Source organism: Brassica rapa, chromosome A10, assembly GCF_000309985.2.
Source record: "Brassica rapa cultivar Chiifu-401-42 chromosome A10, CAAS_Brap_v3.01, whole genome shotgun sequence".
Lineage (NCBI taxonomy): Eukaryota > Viridiplantae > Streptophyta > Magnoliopsida > Brassicales > Brassicaceae > Brassica > Brassica rapa.
This window is the reverse complement of record NC_024804.2, coordinates 18909900-18931582: the sequence shown is the minus strand read 5'-3', so window position 1 is coordinate 18931582 and position 21683 is coordinate 18909900. Positions and strand designations below refer to the sequence as shown.

General features: G+C 33.6%; 7 protein-coding genes across 7 annotated transcripts; 1 reads left to right on the top strand and 6 right to left on the bottom strand.

Moving 5' to 3' along the window:
- Positions 1–1184: 1184 nt before the first annotated feature.
- Positions 1185–2285, top strand: LOC103847052 (zinc finger CCCH domain-containing protein 54). The gene has a single exon (XM_009124084.2). It carries the CDS (start codon positions 1370–1372, stop codon positions 2108–2110), a length of 741 nt encoding a protein of 246 aa, XP_009122332.1. The 5' UTR covers positions 1185–1369; the 3' UTR covers positions 2111–2285.
- Positions 2279–3989, bottom strand: LOC103847051 (oleosin-B2). Its single transcript, XM_009124083.3, has 2 exons — positions 3114–3989; positions 2279–2746 (listed from the first exon to the last, which is right to left on the bottom strand). Exons 1-2 carry the CDS (start codon positions 3368–3370, stop codon positions 2476–2478), a joined length of 528 nt encoding a protein of 175 aa, XP_009122331.1. The 5' UTR covers positions 3371–3989; the 3' UTR covers positions 2279–2475.
- Positions 3990–6844: 2855 nt separating this feature from the next.
- On the bottom strand, positions 6845–8332 carry LOC117129335. Its single transcript, XM_033282941.1, has 2 exons — positions 8251–8332; positions 6845–8046 (listed from the first exon to the last, which is right to left on the bottom strand). The coding sequence occupies exons 1-2, from the start codon at positions 8330–8332 to the stop codon at positions 6845–6847; spliced, it is 1284 nt and encodes a 427-aa protein (XP_033138832.1).
- A 1564-nt stretch (positions 8333–9896) lies between these two features.
- Positions 9897–10977, bottom strand: LOC103847050 (oleosin-B2). Its single transcript, XM_009124082.3, has 2 exons — positions 10606–10977; positions 9897–10455 (listed from the first exon to the last, which is right to left on the bottom strand). The coding sequence occupies exons 1-2, from the start codon at positions 10926–10928 to the stop codon at positions 10191–10193; spliced, it is 588 nt and encodes a 195-aa protein (XP_009122330.2). The 5' UTR covers positions 10929–10977; the 3' UTR covers positions 9897–10190.
- A 1614-nt stretch (positions 10978–12591) lies between these two features.
- LOC103847048 (oleosin-B4) lies at positions 12592–13957 on the bottom strand. Its single transcript, XM_009124080.3, has one exon. It carries the CDS (start codon positions 13930–13932, stop codon positions 12799–12801), a length of 1134 nt encoding a protein of 377 aa, XP_009122328.2. The 5' UTR covers positions 13933–13957; the 3' UTR covers positions 12592–12798.
- An 889-nt stretch (positions 13958–14846) lies between these two features.
- On the bottom strand, positions 14847–21377 carry LOC103847047 (transcriptional regulatory protein AlgP). Its single transcript, XM_009124079.3, has 3 exons — positions 19249–21377; positions 17047–18871; positions 14847–15935 (listed from the first exon to the last, which is right to left on the bottom strand). The coding sequence occupies exons 2-3, from the start codon at positions 17301–17303 to the stop codon at positions 15032–15034; spliced, it is 1161 nt and encodes a 386-aa protein (XP_009122327.1). The 5' UTR covers positions 17304–18871; positions 19249–21377; the 3' UTR covers positions 14847–15031.
- Positions 18784–19487, bottom strand: LOC103847046 (oleosin-B2). Its single transcript, XM_009124078.3, has 2 exons — positions 19249–19487; positions 18784–18871 (listed from the first exon to the last, which is right to left on the bottom strand). Exons 1-2 carry the CDS (start codon positions 19485–19487, stop codon positions 18784–18786), a joined length of 327 nt encoding a protein of 108 aa, XP_009122326.1.
- Positions 21378–21683: the final 306 nt, after the last annotated feature.

The following is a 21683-nucleotide window of genomic DNA, read 5'->3' as shown; positions in this document are numbered from 1 at the left end:
AAAACTGACGACGCTGCATGTATTTGACCTTTTTCGAAAAAAACAAATAATACATCTTACCAAACAAAACAGGCTAGCTGACATATACTAGTTTTAATTGCTTAGAACAAACCGTCGGTTTATAGAATCTACAGTCTAAAACAATTAAAGTGAAAATTCAGAAGAAGAAAAAAGAATTAATTAAAGTGACTTTATTAATTAGGAAAAATAAATTAAGCTACATTTTGGTGGAACAAGCTAATTCCTGTGGTATCATCTCCTACTTAAATGTGATTTCTTTGACAAACGACTACTCCCTCCGTTTTTTAATATAAGTCGTTTTAGAGAAACTTTTTTGTTCCAAATTATATGTCGTTTTCGGTTTTCTATGCAAAATTTATTAATAGTTAATGTTGTATGACCAATGGTAATATATCTTCTATTTTTCTATTGGTTGAATTATGGTTAGGTAAATAATTAATGATGTTTTTGTTTAGAAAATATAAAAAGTTAATGATTTTCTTAATCTGCGTGCATAGCCGTAAAACGACTTATATTAAAAAACGGAGGGAGTATAAAATATAAATATTGGAAAACCTCATATAATAAATTATTTCTCAACCTACCAAGTTTGCAAAACAGAAACGGCTGTCGAGGATATAAAGGATGTCTCTCAACACCTGTGCCAGATGGTGCTCCTCTCCTCTTTAATTATTATTATATAAGCTCATCTGATTATCATTTACACGTGTGCCTTCACATGCAATTTTAACCACTCGTGTGTTTTCTAATGTTTTTCACTCTTTACCATGTACACTGATTACTTATTACTCACGGTTCAACAACACCAAAATCAGAACACCATTGCCAAATATTTAAAATTATATTCGATATCATCTTAACGTTGATAAGCGTTTCTCAAAAAGAGAAACATTGATCAACAGTAGTATATGACGGCATAATTTTTAGACGTATTTGAAAAGATTATCGAAATCGTTTCTTTAACCCTCTTCCGTTGCCGACTGGCCGTTAAGAAATTCTTCTACAGTATATATGTTCCTTTTTTTTTTGACAACCCACAGTATATATGTTTTTTTTTTTTTTTTTTTTTGAACATTACAGTATATATGTTCATGTCACAAAAATTAACTGTAACGTTTAATATATGGGTTTGGCGTTTTTCATATCAAAAACTTTACATAGGGTAAAACCATTAAAAATCTTCTCATCATTTCGTTTTTCCATCTATAAAATCCCGTTTCAGTTTCTAAATTTTAAATGTTATACCTAAGATGAAATCTCTATAGTTCTTTTTTTTCATTTCCAAATAATATGTATTAGCCTCCCCCCCCCCCAAAAAAAAAATTTCTTCGATCACTGTAAAGAGAAAATGTTGAAGAGTGTAAATCCGATGACATTCTACGACATCGGGGAGCCGCAGTTTCCTACTTTAGGGTACATCGTAAGCAAACCTGGCAATGCAGGAGCCTACGAGATCGACCCTCCTCTCCCGACCGTCGACGATGTGATCTACAGTTCAGATGAGTTCCGCATGTACGCTTACAAGATCAAACGTTGTCCTCGAACTCGCAGCCACGACTGGACGGAGTGTCCATACGCTCACCGTGGTGAGAAAGCCACTCGCCGTGATCCTCGCCGTTACAGTTACTGCGCCGTTGCATGTCCGGCTTTCCGAAATGGTGCATGTCACCGTGGCGACACCTGCGAGTTCGCACACGGTGTGTTCGAGTACTGGCTCCACCCGGCGCGTTACCGGACGCGCGCATGCAACGCCGGAAACATGTGCCAGAGGAAAGTGTGTTTCTTTGCTCATGCGCCGGAGCAGCTCCGGCAATCTGAGGGAAAACATAGGTGCAGGTATGCGTATAGACCGGTGAGGACGACGGTGGCAAGAGGCAGAAACGGCGATGGTGTGGGGATAAGAGAAGACGGTGAAGACTTTGACACGTGGCAGTCTCCGGTGAAAAGCGGGGAAAGTGAGTTAGATATAAACGAGGAGAGGCTGTTGAAGTGTTGGAGTGGGATGAGCATTGTGGATGATCATTATGAGCCGTCCGATTTGGATTTGAATTTGTCACATATAGATTGGATCTCAGCGTTGGTCGATTAAATGTATAAAAGACCAATGAATAAAGTGGATTTTGTTATAATCCAGACGAAGACCAAAACGAGGGATGAGAGATCTTGACATCATGACATGACATGAATATGGTATAAATCCAGTTGTAATGATTACTTGTAATGTCGCAAAAAGAGTTATTTCTCCAAGCATGTAAACTGATTCTTGATCTTCTGTACTTTGTGTCTTATTAGAGCTCAGGAAATTATCCATACATATATATATGTAGCCACATATTTTTCATCATTACATAGAACGTATTAATAAGAAGACTTTTTCCTTTTAATTTGATAAAATCTATAATTGATACAAAATTAGTATATGCTATATGTTTGGACAAGCTCGGCTAATTTCCCTTATCCTGGGGGTGCCGCGGGTGCAGGTGCAGCTCCTCCTGCCGCGGGTGCAGGTGCAGCTTCTCCTGCTGCGGGTACCGCTCCACCCGCTGGTATACCATTGAGTAGATTTTTTAACCATCCTGGGATATTTCCGGACGATTGAGATCCTTTATTTCCAAATGTTCCAGAAAATGATTTTCCTCCCCATGATCCTCCAAATCCACCTGAAAACTTAAACAGTTTCAATGGTGTTTGGGCTAACCGTGCCAACGAACTTCCTTCCGCTGTCCTATAAATCACACACAGAGGTTGCCAGTGAAAAGACAGCTAATCATTTAACTTTAATAAAAAAAAGTGTCGTAGCAGCAATAAGGTTCAATTAATTCAAAAGGTAAATTTGTGGTAGTATGTAAAAAGGAACCTAATTAGACACAAGGAGAAAGACAACTGAACAAAAATTTAAATTTCTATTTGTTTTGGATGTGGGCAGCTAGTCGAACCCTCAGAAATCAAAATCATCACAAGCTATAATCACATTCAAAGGTGTGGCTTCTAATTATTTGTCTAATCTGATACCGGAAGGCTTGGCCAAAGGCTACTACGTCATGAATAAGCAAAATCTCGAGTTAATTTCAAAAGAATTTTCTTAATATTACTTGATGAGCCCCATGATGAGACTAATGGCGGTGATTCCGAGGGTGGCACCGGCCGTGAGCCCAGAGGCTAGGAGAGTAGTGGCTATAGTGGCGGGAACAAGAATTGGACTGAATATGAGGAAAAGCGGTGTGGATACAACTAATGCCACGGCTGAACCGGAGAGTGTTAGACCCGCAAAGAGAAATAAGACAACGGAAGTCACGGAAGCAACAACAACCTTGATAACATCCAACAATCGGCTGAAAAAAGATAACATTTTGTGAAAAATTAATGTTGGATTTGGATGACTGGTGGTGGTGGAGGGAAGAAACGGATTTTATGGAGTTGTGTAGTCTACATGTACAACGACGTGAGTAAGTAAGAGATCTACGTTACATTACGTCACGTCATATTCTCTTCTTTTGTGTGTGTGTGCGCGCGCGCGCGTAGGCGTAGGTTGTCATGTTTTTAGCCTTCTTTTCTTTCTTGTCAAAGCTCAAACGTTACTTGTCATGTTTACGGTTAGAACACCCTAAAGGGCCTAAACCAAATCCTTCAGGTAGATAGATCCGAGGATGCAGTTTTTTGCAATAGTTCGAGATAATTGCGATCTAACCACGGATTTTAATTCAGCCATATTGAGTGTTTACAGAAAATACGAGACAAACAGTTTCGTTTAAGAAATTTTCTTATTTCCAAACACTTTACTAGAAACTAGGCAGTAATCCAGACATATAACGCGAAATTAAATTGTTTATTAGATTATTTATTGTATATTGAACTAAGAGATTTGTTGTATAGTTTTCTGAGGATGAACATTCATATATCCGTTCGGATTCAGTTAATCTATTCAGATTTTGAATTTTTAGGTTTAGAAATTTAAATCGTATTCGGATATTAATAAATTTTGGTTTGGATTTGGTTCGAATCATTGCGGATTCGGTTCAGATTTGAGTTCAGATACCCATTTTAATTATGTATTTTTTTTAACAAAAATCCAAACATACTAAATATTAAAATAAAATAATATAAAACATAAAAATTTGAATATTGTAAACTTAGTATTTAAATTTACATAAAAATTAGTTCAATTTAAATATTTGGATAGAGAACAAATAAATATTTTCAGTATTTTGAACATTTTTTATTATTTTTAGATATTTACTTGTGGCTATACTGATAATTTTAGATATTTTCATATTTTTGAATATCTAATAGATATAAAATTTAAAATAGTTAACAAATTGAAATGTATAATTGTGATTTATATATTTTAGGTATCTAAAATATTTTAATTTGGATTAGATTCGGATCTGGTTATATAGATATTAAACATTTAGATCCATCTGAGTACTTAATCAGTTTTAGTTTGTGTTTAGTATTGCTTTTAAATCTAGTCTAGTTCGGTTCTCGGGATCCAGATGTTTTACCCACACTTACTTTTTCTACTAATATAAAGCAAAATAAAATAAATGTAAAACAAACATTCTCGGTTTATTTAACATACATAATTCTTGGAATATACTTTAAAAATAAAAATAAAATTGTTGGGAATCATGTTAATATGTTTGAGCATGTTGCAAAATTGATGAAGCCTAAAACCAATAACATATATTTTTTTATAAAATATTCTTTGTAAATATAATAAAAACACAATACAATCGAGTGAAAAGTGTTAGAGTTGCGTGGAAAATAATGTGATATTTTCACTCAGCACCTAAATTGTGTTTTCAACTGATTTCAAAAATTTTCGTTTCTTTTAAAACTTTTCTGATTCTGGACTTTTTCTTGCAATCTGATTCTGTTTCTAATTTTTGGTCTGGTATGAAAATTCCGTAAAGAAAAACAATATTTGGCTTAACTAAAAATTTGACTTTGTGGGTTTTTTTACCTCAATTTCTTTAATTCATAACTAATCATAATTATTTACTGTATTTGTATACATAAGCCTCAACCATGGCCAAGTTCGGCAATATATAAAACTTTCAATTTCTAAAACATTTTCATTCCAGCATTTTAGTTGACGTGAGTCTTAATAATTTTTTAATTTATTTCTTTCAAAATGATAATATTCAATAGCTGCACGAAAAAAATTTCAGTTCACTAATACAAAGGTTAAAAATGCAAAAACTAAAAATGAAATGATTAAAAATAATAATTAGTGAAAACACATTAAATTGTATGCGGTAGAATTAAAAAAAAATAGTATGTGAACGCATTAATTGTTAATTAATTGTGAAACTAACACATCAGCATACTCAAATTAAAATCGAAGTTAAGCTGCCATATATCCAATGTAGTGTGAAAACATTAAATGACAATGCTTCTTTTTAATACTAGGCGAGGAACCCGTGCGATGTCGCACGGAAACTCATTTTATAAAAAAATACGTCACATTCTATATATTTGCTTTTGGATAAATATATGTGTTACAAAATTATTTTGCTTGTATAATCCAAAATTTAAATTATACAAATATTTTTGGATATTTATTCTTTAAATACATATAAAATAGATATAAAAATAAACTAAACAATTACTAATTAAAAACTTATACAAGTTTTTTTTTTAAATATATGACATCAGACATTTTGAGAATCCGATAAGATACTATGCAGTTTTTAAAATGAAAAACACATCTTAGACAAAATTATAAATTTTTCAAAACCTATAAAATTTATTATAAAAAGATACATTCTTACCACGCTAAACGGTTGAGTAATCCTCTTTTCCCCTTACAACTTCTGTGATGCACCATTTCATTGTCTTTCTGAAAGCTGCCATGGTTAATCTCTTAGTGAACCAGTTTTGGAATGCTTGTCTTCAAGTATGTTACCTTCTACCGCACACCCGAATGAGATCCCTATTCCGTTCTGTAGGATGGAGATTTTTGTGTTTGGTATTGGCTCAACAGCGCTGCTTACGGCTATGATCCTCACGGACCCTTTCCTCGTCATGTTAGGCCTCTGCTCATGGTGTGGGGTCCACTCTTCTTGTGTAAATGGTTGCAGCGAGACGCTGTGCACCCAAATCTCAGCGGTCATGTCCTCGCTCTTCACATGACCAAGTAAATAAATCAATAAGAATCATCATTAGTCAGTGTCTCTGTTTCTATCTACATAACGTTTTCTTTTTGTGTAAAGAAGTCAAAATTATATACGATCCAAATTTTAAACGCAGATGGAAACTTAGAATTAAACATAAACTAAAACATCTTGCAACCACAAGTTAAAAATTCAAAGATATCTTACAATACATTATTATAATACTTTACAAATATTATATTTTACACACTCATATGGCATCACAAATTCGGTAATGGATCTGGAATGGAAATTTATCGATCTCTATCTATAAGCGGGCTAGAAAGTTGTGTCTCCTCGTTTCCCAAATGTATTACGGAAGCGTCGTGTTGTTCTGTGAAACTATGGCATGATCTTTATCATGTTGCATGCACCATACATCTTGGCCTTGCAACGTTTAGAGAGTACGATTAGTAACAATAACATATAAACCAAAGAACACAATACTTGACTGAAGAACATAACCGTTGAAATATTAGAACACAAAAGTTTTTTTTTTTTTTTTTTTTTTGACTAAGGGCTTTCAAATTAAAACATAAAATATTACAAGATAAGACCAAAAGATCTTATAGTTTAGAAAAGTATGCATGAAACAAGTTTCATGGATGATAGAATCTCAAACCAATGAAGGTAGAGATTATATAGAACAAATATATGAAAGACAATAACTAATGATAGGAGCCACGGCCTCGACGGTCACGCTTTCCTCTCCCTCGAACTGTCTTCCACTCCATGTTTTCATATTTGATAGGAGGTTTTGATTCCCTCCCACCTCTAGTCAAACTGAACGAGCTTGAAGGCTCAATTTCAACTTCATCCCCATCTCCTATCACTGTTGAACCAGAAGGACTCTGAAATACACAATGGTTCGGAGTTGTGGTTAAAGGACCAACAACGAAAGATCCAAGGACCTCGGTGTTGATATTGCTTGATGGAAAAGATTCCATAATCTGTGTAACAATGGGAGTAGATGATGAATCTACTAATCTGGGCAAAGTGGGCACTGGGTTAGAAAGATCAGCTGGCTTCTCTTGTTGTAAGTGAGAAGAAGTGAATGAAGTTCCAAGTATTTGGTTTCCAGTACCATCTAAAATAACTGAAGTACCTGAAGGAAGGTCATGAACATCCTCCACACTGGGTAAAGCGGGAATGGGGACAGTAACTCCCTGTCCATCTAACTTGCTGGTAGTACTCTGAAACACTTCTGGAGTAGATGTCGAGCAGTCCTTTTGTTGTAAGATAAGATCAATATCCACAACACGGATCTCACTTCGAACATCTGTTGTTTGAGGCTGCAAGGTTGGATCACTAGCCAGCTTTGGAGGCAAGAGGCACCTCTTGGCTTTATGGCCAAGATTACCACATCTCTCACATGTTGATGGAATCCACGTGTACTCAACATTAACAAGAAATATGCTACCTTGTTTATCATCTAGTGCAATAAGCTTCGGAAAATCTCTATCCAGCTCCATCTCCACTAAAACCTTTGCTTCTCCCATGCTGGTAGGATCAAGTCGAGGTTTATGAGTAAGAATCGGTTCTCCCAACCCTGAAGCAACATGACTTATCCCTAATCTAGAATAGCAACAATCAGGAATGTTTTTCAAAGTGACCCAGACCGGAAGCGTAGAGATTTCAGGAATTTTGAAAGAGCCTTCAGGAGTCCACGGAAGAACAAAGAGTAAGCAATCGTCAATATGCCAGACCCCACGCTGAACAACCCAATGACGAGTAGGTTCGTGGGGGATATGAAACATGAAGGATGATTCACCAATTTTCTTACAGCTAATCTTACAGCTTCTTCCCCATATTCTATTAACCACCGCATGAACCAAACCACCTGGCGGTAGAGAACACCTATGAAACTTGCCTATAATAGAACACAAAAGTTGACCAAAGACAAACCAATATAATGAGATACATTATAACCGTTGAAATATTAGAACATGTGTTGTCCTCATGAAACCATTTGATGATATTTTAACCGGAAGATTCAAGAGACTGAAATTTATAAAAAGGAAAGATGATTTCATGCTCCAAGAAGTTACTGACAATCATAATCAATTTAACTTACAAATTAGCGAGAAAAGCTTTAGCGAGAGAATTCCGATGATTCTCCCTCCACTGTTTCCAGGCCTTATGAGAATATAATCCATCCTAGGAAAATTAATTGTACCAAAAAACTAACAAGAAAAATCACCGAGACAAATCCTGTATATCAGAAGAAAATAATAATTGTGTTGAATTCTATATAATTGTGTTTTTCACAATTATTTTTGCACCATCAAATCATCATAATCTCACTCTCACTAATACGCATCTCTTTGCTCTCAAGTCTCAACTGGCTATTTTCAACCAGTTGTTAAACAATTTTTTTGATTTCCGGCTGACATTGATCCTAGCACTGGTTGTTTTCTCTTTTTATTTACTTTCTGTTTTTAATACATTTAGATCTCTGGTTACTACCATTAAAATCAGTGGAAGAGACTTATAATTGAAAACTGCATGGACATTGGCTATTTATAGATTTTGAAAATCTATTTGAATAGTCACATATTTTCAATTTAAATGGTTACATCATTTCAATTTAAAGATAGTTATTTTGAAAATATACTTATATGAATAGTCACAATTTTTCAAGTTTAAAAAGATACTTATATGAATGGTCACAACTTTTCAATAGTCATAACCTTTCAACTTAAATGAGATTCATAACCTTTGAAATTAATTGGGATTGCTAGATTAGTAGATATAATATTTATCTTTTAATATATATAAGAGATATTTTGAAGTGATATATTAATTAATAAGATATTATCTCCATAAAGTTGTCTGATTTGGAAACGATTCATACAAATCTTTCAGAAGATCCTTAAAAAGCAAAATAACTAGTTTGCCGCCTTAAAAGATTACATGAAACCGTCATAAACTTACCCATATACACAATTTCTTTTCAACCTTCCCTCACTCTCAGTCAACAAGACCAAACCGATTTTTAGATGAACGAATTTCTACCCAAAGAAATCTATTACAAGTTTGCAATATTGAAATTTGAAAGCCACCAACAAAGCTTTATTCTCCTTCTTTCTCTCCTCCTCAACGGCCTCAAATAAAATGTATTACAAATCGTAAAGTCTTTTCAAGACGAATGCAATTAACTTGTTACCAAATTTTATATACTCCATAAAGTAAGTTTGCTTTAAACACAGGTTATAAAAATGTGTTATGTACCATTTTACTTTTTAACATCTAGTTTTCTGACAATATTTTTTCTGAATTGGGATGAAATGCTAATGAATATATTCTTCAAACATTTGTATATAATCTATTAATCTTATATAATTCAGTTTAAGATTAATGTTTTTCTAAGTACAAATTCTGAGAATATGTCACATGTCTCGCTATACGTTTTCGAACGAGTGTCATTTCACCTTTGAAAAATAAAATGATGAATTTACGTATTTAAGTATAAATTATTACATATTTTTTTGTCATCGGTGTAACAGGCTCAATTAAGATTATGCAACCCAAACCGGTAACTCTGCAGCATCCATATGAACAACAAATGGTTGCTTTCAAAACTATATGCCTTCTTATTCTGCTTCTGGAGAATATGAATGAACTCTAAGTGAGTAAAACTTTTTTTCAAGAACTTACTTTCTTTTAGATAACTTCGAAAGAATGATCATTTTTTGGTTCATAAACGATCTTCACCAATTGAAAGCAAACTGTTATACTAATTATTACATACATAGCGCATTGACAATCTTTCACCAGTATGTAATAAATTATTACATATTTTATTATACTAATTTTAAATCTATGTAGTGCATGGACAGTACATGGTTAACATTATTTTTCCAGTCAATTATGTATCAGTCTTTTATAATTCTAAGCAAATTAAACATTACACATAATATTTTTATTTTTTTACTACAGAAACAATTTATTACATAAAACATAGTAAAAAAGTTATTTTCCTTTTAGTTTACGAGTCATAAATTCTTAAAGTAATTAGGGTGCAGCCGCAGGTGCAGCTGCAGGTGCAGCCGCAGGTGCAGCTTCAGCCGCAGGTGCAGCTTCAGCCGCAGGGGCAGGTTCAGCCGCAGGGGCAGCAGCTCCACCTGCACCCATACCACGGAGCTTGTTTAATAATCCCAGGATTTTTTTGAGCCTCGCCAGACGTGAACCGCCACCGCCACCCCCAAGTCTTGCTTTAATTCTATTTACTATGATTTTTCTTAATGGTGATTGGAGCAATGAAACTCCTCCTGCAGTCCTATCACACATCACATAAATGTATATATTTCAGATGTTAATTATATAATTGAAACCTTGTGCCATATTCTTATTAGTTACGTTGAAATGTTTTCAAATAATATGTAAACAAAACTCTCTAGTGATCTCAATAGAATATGTCTAATATTACCTAACGAGCCCCATGATGAGACCTATGCCGGTCAGTCCGAGGGTGGTACCGGCCATGAGCCCACTGGCTAGGAGGGTAGTGGCAATAGTAGCGGGTACGAGAATTGGACTAAACATGATGAAAAGTGGTGTGGATACGATTAATGCCACGGCTGAACCACCGAGTGCCACACAAGAAAACGCTAAGCAGACTAAGGAGGTCACGGAAGCTATAATAAGCTTTATAACGTTCAGCAATGGGAAGATAAAAGAGAACATTCTGAAAAAACGGCTAAATATCGATGCCTGAGAATGAGATTCGTGTTGAACGAGTTCTTCGCTCATATTCTCAGATTGGATGGTTGTTCATTGGTAGAGGTGGGAAGAGATAGATTTTATATATGAAGCTGTACATGCAAAACAGTGGGTGCAAATAGAGATCTACGTTACATAACGTCACGTCATATTCCATTCAATGTGTGTAGTAGTCGTCATGTTTTTTGAGCCTTCATTTGTTTCTGGTACGAGCTCAAACACGACAAACTGACATTTTGAGATTTACAATTAAAAATGTTCTTAAAGAATCTCTAACTATTAAAGAAAATGAGAAAGAATAAAAATCAACTTTTTAAACAATCTTTAGAAACTTATGGAAAGTTATGGTAACGACTCACCTCATTTTTAAACTAATATCTAATTATATAATTCAATTATTTTTGACCAAAATATAAATTTATTATTATTATTATTATTATTATTATTATTATTATTATTATTATTATTATTATTATTATAAGGTGGAATACCCAATAGAGTTTATTTTTAGATTAGATCCCAAACTCTTTTTTTGAAAAGAATAGACCATAGACTTTGTGGAAATCACTGAATACTCAATAAACATATATCTTACTCTCTTTTTTTTTATCAACAAACTTCAAACATATATCTTACTAAAATATGTATTTTGGAAAGAACTTCAAAAATAACTGAAATCTGGTTTTTATATATATATATAAAAAAAAAGAAAGAATCGATAACAAATTTGAGTATAGGCATATTCCAATACATAATAAATAGAATGAAAAACAATTGATCGGTTATTCATTTTCAAACAAACATATTATTTTCATAGCAAATTATGTGTTCCCTTTATTTAATTTAATAGGTGTTTAAGATTAATGCACATAGATTAAGAACTTGTAAAGTTCCATACAATTTATCTTAATTACACAAAAGATAGAACTAAATTACCCAATAAAAAATGTAGTATTATCAATTATGTAATTGGTCACAAATCTCAAACAACATTAAATTTTTATCTAGATTAATAAGAACATCACTTATTTTACAAAAAAATAATAATTAAACATCAAATAAATTAAAATAGAGGGAGTATTATATATAAATGCATGTTTCATTGTAAAACTCATATATATCTTAGCTATATATGTGTGTATTTTGTATTGGGTCCGTATATCGGATACTCATGATTAGCATGTGTGGTATTTAATATTTTGTTAGATAGACAAATTTAACCTAAGATGAATATGATGTTAAAAATAAAAGTTCTAAAATATGCTCTATATATAAATTTTGCATAAAATGATACCCTAAGCCAATGCTTTAAATTTTCTTTAACAAGCACGGCTCGGGTTCATGTTGCTAAAGTTTCACCAAACCAGTCGAGGGTTAGAGAACCATCATCAGTCATTCCCATCATGGTTTTATATGTTGAAATTCTAAATATATAGTAGCTCTAGTTTTGTTTTAGAGGACATTAATTTTCAATATTAATTATGGTGTCGTTGTTAATTATGTTTCAATTGTCCAATACGTGCCCGGTTCTAACCATGTTAAGGGTACATAAATGTCTTTGATCTAAGCACCATATATGATGGGTCGGGCCTGATTCAAACTATAGCACAAGACGTAAAGTTCAGTGTGAATAAAAAAAATTAAACCGGGTCCTAGGAATTGAAATAACTGTTACCACATTATACTATTTTTATATCTTAACTATACAATGTATCATAATAGTCTTTTTGTCTTATCATATAATCAGTTTTAACCATTACATGTATAAACATAAAAGTTTTTAAAAGTGTTTTTTCTTTTCTTATAATGCCATACAATTCATAACTATAATAGACATCATATGCTAAACATTGGAATAGGTCCACCAATGTCTTTTATTCTTCCATGAATTTACTTTTACTCATATGTGTTTACCACCACTCCCATGTGAACTTCCATCTGAACTGCTGCCATCTGAACTTCCATCTGAACTTTCACTTGTACTACTTGCATCCATAGCTTGACCTCTATAATGGAATTCCTTTTTCTTCTTGGATAGACTATTTTTACCCATAGAAGAGCCTTCACCCCCGTGTTTACCTTCACTTCCGTGTTTGCCTCCACTTCCGTGCTTACCTCCACCCATAGCCGAACCTCCACTTTCATGTTTACCTCCGCTTCCGTGTTTACCTCCACCCATAGACGCACCTCCACTTCCATGCTTACCTTCACTTCCATGTTTACCTCCACCCATAGGCGAACCTCCACTTTCATGTTTACCTCCGCTTCCGTGTTTACCTCCAGTTTCATGTTTACCTCCGCTTCCGTGTTTACCTCCACCCATAGACGAACCTCCACTTCCATGCTTACCTTCACTTCCATGTTTACCTCCCTTTCCGTGTGTACTCTCACCTTTTCCGTGTTTACTCTCTCCCTTTCCGTGTTTAGCTCCACTTCCGTGTTTGTCTTCATCCGTAGTCGTATCGTCATCCGTAGTCGTATCTTCACCCTTTGATTTACCTTTACCCTTGGAAGAATCTTCACTTTTACCTTTGGATTTTTCTTCCTTTTTAGCTTTGATCTTATTCTTAACTTTGCCTATCGTATCCTTAATTTTGTCCTTAATATTACTTGGTTTAATACCCTCCGGTATAATATTACTTGGTTTAATACTCTCCGGTATAATATTACTTGGTTTAATGCTCTCCGGTATGCCCAACAGAGATAGGGATGGCGAAGCTGCCGGAGAAGCTTCCGGAGCCGCCGCCACTTTTTTACCTCCGAGCCCGGCGGCTAGGACAGTAGTGGCTGCAATAGCAGGTAAGAGAATCGGACTGAATATGATGAAAAGAGGGGTGGATACGGCTAATGCCACGGCTGAACCACTGAGTGTTACACCGGCGAAGCCTAAATATACTACGGACGCAACGGAAGCAACAACCATCTTGATAACCTCAAACATTGGGAGGAGGAAAGGGAACAAATTGAAAAAAGAAAACATACTTCCCTGGGTCTGATCAGTCTGAGCTGTTTCGTTTTGAATTTCGTTTCTCATATTTTCTGATGGTTTGGTGATGGGAAGAGAGAGGGCTTTTTATGAAGGAGTTGTGTGGTCTACGACGTGCACGGTACACATGCATGCTCCATGCAAAACGATGGGAGTATATATGGAGTTCTACGTTACGTCAAGTCACATTTGCTTCTTCATCTATTTGTCATGTTTTTGGGACTTTCTTTTCTTTCTTGTAGAATCTTAACTGTTTTCTTTCATTCCATTGTTTTATGAATATCAACGCGTGAAGAAAGATCTTTCTTTCATTTCATTTCATCTATTTGCTTTTTTTTTTGTCACGAACTGTGAGTAACTAATTATTTTAGTATTATTGATATATAACATAATTAAAATTTAAATAAGAAAGGTTATTAGACTATTCTTTGAACAAATATCATAAAAGTCACTCAATTTTTGTTGACAATCTCTCATATGAAATACGCTTTTCATTTTCTCCCTTCTCATTATCTTTCTCTCTATTTTTTCAATAAGCGCTATTTTTTTTTTTCGAACAACTGAATTATATTAATGCAGAAATTGAAAGGAAAGGTTTAAATTCAAATGGGCTAGCCCAGAACATTATAAGAAGAAACGGAATGGGCCTTAAGGACCATTTTTGCTAAAGAATTTGGTTTTTTTGTTCTGAGAACGAGCTATATAAAATATAAAATACTTTCCCTTAAACCAACTGGATTGTCACATGTGTGATTAAAGAGCCGAAGTTTTCCATGGCTTCATTGTGACAAGAGCGCAATGTTAATGTCTCATACTAGAAAGAGAGGCGTTCAAGGTAAATGGCAATGAAAAATGCAAGAAGATTGGTTATTGGAAGTCGTACATTAAATTAGTATCAGATTCATTTTTAAAAAGGAAGTCTTAGGTATATACCGATGATTTGGTTATCGCATTGGTCGATATACGCTAACGTCAGTTATAATGATATCCACATCAATTTAATAAATTTACAAAGAAAATTCTGTACACTGTTTATCATTTCTTTGTAACAAGTCGTACATTTATAGAAATGATTATGAAACATGTAGTGTAGGATAAATTAGGAATAATTTATGGAACCCAATACTTTAATTTCATACTACTCCATTCACCTATACCATCCCGGTGGTTTATTCTCTCCAGCCGGTTTATTTTTCGGTTTTCCAGTCGGTTTGTTTGCTGCCTCTCCAGCCGGTTTATTTGCAGCCCCTCCAGTCAGTTTATTTGTTGGTTTATCTGTTGGTCCTCCAGCAGGTTTATCTTTTGGTTTATCTACTGATCCTCCAGCTAGTTTATCTGTTGGTCCACCAGCGGGTTTATCTTTTGGTTTATTTGATGCCTCTCCAGCTGGTTTACTTTCTGGCTTATCTGTTGGTCCACCAGCGAGTTTATCTTTTGGTTTATGTGATGTTTCTCCAGCCGGTTTACTTTCTGGCTTATCTGTTGGTCCACCAGCGGGTTTATCTTTTGGTTTATGTGATGTTTCTCCAGCTGGTTTACTTTCTGGCTTATTTGTTGGTCCTCCAACGGATTTATCTTTTGGTTTATTTGATGTCTCTCCAGCTTCTGGCATATCTGTTGATCCACCAGCGGGTTTATCTTTTGGTTTATTTGATGCCTCTCCAACCAGTTTACTTTCTGTCTTATCTGTTGGTCCTCCAGCGGGTTTATCAACCGGTTTACTTCCTGGCTTATCTGTTGGTCCTCCAGCGGGTTTATCTGCTGGCTTACTTTCTGGTTTATCCGTTGGTCCTCCAGCGGGTTTATCTTTTGGTTTATTTGATGGTCCTCCAGCTGGTTTACTTTCTGGCTTATTTGTTGCTCCTCCATCCGGTTTACCTTCTGGTTTATCGGCTGCTCCTCCAACTGGTTTATCTTCTGGTTTATCGGCTGCTCCTCCAGTCGAATTATCTTTTGGTTTTTCTGTTGTTCCTTCAGCTGGTTTATCTGCTTCTGTGGGTGGAGCTCCTGCTGGAGGTGGATTATTCTTCGGGTGTACTCCCATTCTATGTCTGCATAACACTCACACAAATGTATATATGTCAAACTATTTTCAAACTTTTTTGTATACATTCACAGTTTTTAAAGGACGCTTGATAAAAAAAAACTGATCATATTGATTGACTGGAATTTAAAACTTTATTAGCTTTTAACCCGCGCTTTTAAAGTGAGACATTGTTATTGTTTATAAAATATTATTTAATATAAAATATAATTGCATTCATATTTTATGTATTTTAAATTTTATATAATTTTGTGTATATTATTGAATTTTTTTTAAGATGTTAAAATGGATAAACCCGCCTCATTTAAATTTGTAACATTCATGATCACTTTCATTGACCTGTACCTGTTAAACTTATTTTTAAAATTTTGAATATAAATTCCAAAGTACTTTGCAATTTAAAAATATAATCGAAGTGTATTTTTCTATAAAATATGTTTTATTTAATTTTTAAAAATATATATAGAATTTACATTAGTTTATTATATAAATTTATATCTTAATTAATACAAATGTTTAAATACTAAGTGAATATTTAGTTATTTAAACGAAGATAAAATAAATTATGCATTTATAGATTCATATTCAAAATAAATATTAAATGTTTTTGTTGAAATACAATTTTAGAATAAAATAATAAATACATAAGAATATCTTAAAAAAATACATCATTAGAAAATAATGTGTTACGGTTAGTAATTAAAGTTGTTATATAAGATATGATGTGTGCTATTTATGAGGCTAATGGGTCCGATTATATATGGTATAATATATATATTACGTGAAGATAGATTATATGTTTAATAATACTAATATATGGTATGTCAAAAATGTAGGAAGGTTAGTTAAATCAAATGGTTCAGTTATGACTTTTTACAAGTAGATAAAAATTAGGACTCTAAATTAATAGATTAAACTTAGGAATTGAGTTTAGGTTTTTGGTTTTTTATTTATATTATAGCTAGTTTTTTTAAAGTCATGATCCAATTGATAACGAGTATGAATCCATAAATAAATAATAAACCGAATCGAATCAATCATAAACCTAGATGTGCTGATGTATGATGGGGGAAAAGATATGTTGATGAGCATATTAAAAAGTTTTGTTAAGATTTTACTTAAAGAGCCAGACTATAAGAGCAGCCGCCGTCACTCCAAATAAGGCACCGGCCGAGAGATTGGTGGCTAAGAGAGTGGAAGCTATAGTTGCTGGTACGAGAACAGGACTAAATATTACGAAAAGAGGTGTGGCTACGATTAATCCCACGACTGAGCCGGCTAGGGTTATGCCCGCCAAAGCGAACAAGACTGCTGTTACAACGACAGCACTAGTAACTTGGAAAACCTGAAAAATTTGGATGAGAGAAGAGAGCATTTTTGGATATAGAATTAAATCTGAAATTTGGTTTGAATGGGTACTATTTATTTGTTTTGATGTGTTTTGGTGATGGCTAGGAGAAAGAAGGTTTTATGAAGGACTTGTGAGATGTTTGTGTACACGTACATATTCATGCTTCCATGCAAAATTATGCGAGTAAATGGAGATCTATGTTTCGTCACGCCACATCTGCTTCGTCATATATTGTGTGGGTTGTCATGATCTTGGTATTTTATCTTTCTTGTAAGAGCTTACCGTTCGCGAGATTATACGAGAAAGGCTTCTTATTATGTCGAACTCGAGACTCGAGAGCTGCCTCCGCTACAAATTCTCACTTCAACCATTTGGCTGAAGGACTTGAAAACAAATTGTTCATAAAATTTACAGATTACGTATCATTCTTCTTAAAACTTCTCTTTAGTTAGTTCTTGCATAAATTTTGTAACTATATAGATTAAAAAGTCTAAAACACTCGTATGTAAAGTCTGATTTGGCAATAGAATTGGCGTTTAAACAAACAAACAAAATTATGAAATAATAAAGCGAGGAGGAAGGCTTTCTCATTAACTAGACACACGCAATTACGTACCAAGCTACTACATGATTAAGTTTTCCTTAATTCTGATTACTTTTATTTATTTTACATGATGGAAAGATTAACGTTGTTGGTGGAGCCGATCTGCCGATGAAATCACTATACATGCGTCCGAACAACAACACCTATATATGCTTGTCACAATGTAACCAGTACGGTGTAAAAAGCATTTCATATCCGATGTAGTATTTTTGTAACATAACAGCTACAAATTAAAGGTGATGGAGCTAGATACCAAGAGGCAAATACATGTCAAATTTTAGTTTTGAAACCAAAAAAAAAAATTTGGAGCATCTCATGATGAAGATGATTTTTCAAATATTTATCCATATAATATTGGTATTTTAGTATAGTTTTATCATGATATTTTATTTTACATTATAAATGAAGATAAACAGTGACAAGAATCAGCTTATGTTACTTCAAATAAACGGAGAAGCTCTTAACATCAAATAAAAATCAATTTTTGTTTATGGTACGAGTATCGTCAGGTTATATAGCATGCAGAAAACAAAATCAGAAATCGATAGTTGCAAATGATGAACTTTAAGGTTTATCTTTTAAAACAAAATGGTAGAAGCAACATTAGTTTCAAAGTCGAATAATTCATTGAATCAATAATGTAACTTGAATATAATCATCTATGGTAATCTCAGTGATATCACTTAATTCTTTAAAATATACAACACGATCGAGTACATTTACTATAATTTCGTAACACGATATACATTTGAAGAATGGTATATGAAACATTAGTTTCATCCGCGCGTAATCAGTATTACGTTAAAGACACTGGATAATTTTAGGTTTTATTTAAGGAACCCCATCAATTCTCATTAAATTCCTCCATAGATTATCTCATACTACGAAAGCCTACTCCGTTTATCCCCCAGACACTGAGTTAGAATCTGGAGCCCCCGGGGCCAATCCCGGAATTTTTGGCGTTCCTTTCCCCTTCTTCCTAAGACGCCTGCACACACGATTATATATTTAAAATTAGAAACAAATTATTTTATGTTCAGAAACTAATATAGCGAAATCAGCCTCCTGAACACTCGATATTAATCGTCTAATGTGTTTTAGAATAGTTAATCTTAAGTGAGTCATCAACGCAGGTTTGTTAATTACTTGGTAAGCCGGAAGATGGTGACGCATATTATATTTGTAGCTACAAAACTATGTACCTGAATCTTCGTTTATGTAAATAATTATATTTATAGCCAAGCATATGTATTAAATTTACATATTTCCATGTAGATTCATATGCATAATGCCTCCCTCAGTCATTATAAATAGACCACATTTTTCGAGTGGCTTTCAATTAACGGTTTTGTTTAATTTAATTACTTGAAGAGCTTCCAGAAGATGCGGAGAGCCACGATTCCTAAGCCCCCGGAGGTTGTGAAACCCGTAGTTAACAAAGTGGTGGCTATAGTTGCTGGCACGAGAATCGGACTGAATAGAATAAAAAGCGGCGTGCTTAAAGCTAGTCCCACGGCTGAGCCGCCAAGGGTTATACCAGCGAATGCCAAGAGAGCTAATGCCTCAACGCCGGTGAAAACCCCCTGAATAATCTGAAAGAACATTTTTTGGATGAAATGTTCAAATCTCAATAGCTGAGAATTTGTGACTGGGGTTTGTTGGTGGAAAGAGGGTTTTATGAAGAAGTCTACGTGCACGGTACGGTACACATTCATGCTTCCATGCGAAAACGAAGTCAGTACTAAAGGGACATCTACGTTATGTCACGCCAAGTTTGTTTTAATCTGTTTGTGTCATCATGTTTATTTGCCCTTAAATATCCGTAATTAAAATAAGAAAAAAAATGCAATAAATTAATATACTAATTCATATATATTGTGGTTTAATGTTTCAGTGATTCATTTTATGGAAGATTAGGACTGGAGTCTTCTAGTTGATAGGTCCCAAAAATTATCATGAATTTTGGTCCAAATCTACAGTTGTTCAAAACAATAATTTCATTCCAATGTCGAATTCCTAACATAGCATCTAAAAAACGTGAAGGAACCAGTTAACAAGGGGAAATAGATACATGCCAAACAGTAAAGTAGTGTTAGACTTCATTTACATAGTTGTAAAAGCATTTCAGAGATCGGTAGTTGCAGATAAACTTATAGGTTTATATTTTTTTTTTTTTGACATCACTTATAGGTTTATCACTTGACTGTCTACGGCATTGAGCAAGTAATCATCTATGGTAATCATCGAAACAAGATTAGTTTCAAATTCGCATGGTTAAATAATATAACTTGCAAATAATCATCTATGGTAATCATCTATTAGCAAAAAAATAAATAAATAAAGTACTTTCGAATATCTCTTCTATTAGCAAAAAAAAAAATCATCTGGTAATCTCAGTGATATCTCTTCACTCATTAAAACATACAACACAAATGACTACATTTATAATGATTCCGTAACAGCATGAATGTGATGGTATTTGAAACGTTTAGTTGCATCGGCGCGAAATTTGTATTATTGTCATGTTATATATGCAAACTATTAACTAACTTACTGATTGTGGTATATATCTCTCTCCAAAAAAAAGATTAAGAATTCACTATGCTAGGAACCACCACACAAGTACACAAAACAGCTTAAAGTATTAGGAACGCGATAACCATATTCAATTTTGAAGATACAATTAATTAGCATGCCAGTGACAACCAAACAAAAACTTATCAATAATCACCAATAATGGATGGTGGCGCCATTATATATAAAGTATCAAAATACGCACATAGGGCATCCAAATTAATTATATTATATGTTCTTTATAATAAATAAGAAAAAGAGGGTGGATTAGGTTTAATCTTGTGGAGCCTCCGAAATTAATAAAAATATCTAAAAATCAAGTTGCTTCAAATCATTCCCCACCAGGAGAGGCCTACCAGGAAAACAACTTGATTGAGCTGTCTTTCCTCTTTGAAAATGTATCCATTGTGAAGCTTTTAAGCACTGTTTTCTTTATATGTTAGATTCATTTTCATTCAGGTAACAGTGCAATATCAAATACTTCATGATTGCTAAAATATTAGTACTTTTCCAATTTCATATTTCTAGAAAAACACATTTATAGTAATTTTTGTGTGTGATTCGGGTCTCATTTACAGAAAACTAATTTACATATGTTCATTGATCAAATTTTTTATTTTTTTACATATATTCAAAAGTTATTTGATGCAAGGAAAGAATCTTTCTGATGCATTGTCCTAGTCACTAAACAGAGTTTGAAGATAGATTAGTAAATGTAATCCTTATAATTTGGCCAAGCTGTAGAATCATATTAAAAAATGAATATTACACTAAGGAAATGTTTTGATCAAATAAAATAAAGAATTAAATGCTTATTTGTTGCAATCAAATGTAGATTTTTATTGGATTGTTCCTTTACGAAGAATTCTGAAAAAAATTGGTTTATTAGTCTATTATTGTCATTACTTACAAACAATGTCAGGATGACTTATAAAATATACTAGATTTTGACCCGCGTTTCAAAAACGCGGGTTTTTTTCCGATTAAAAATATTGTTTGATATGAACTATTATTTTGGTTTTGATGTTTTGAAGTATATTATTAAGTTATAAAGTGTTATTATATCGAAAAAGTAAAAGAATTTTAGTTTAAAATTATATAATTTATCAAATAGTTTATTTTACATTTTATATGTGTATTCTTATGTTACACCGTCATCGTTGCATTTTGTATATTTTGTAAGAGTTATATTTGTTGAGTTGATGAGACAAAAAATTTACTTGACA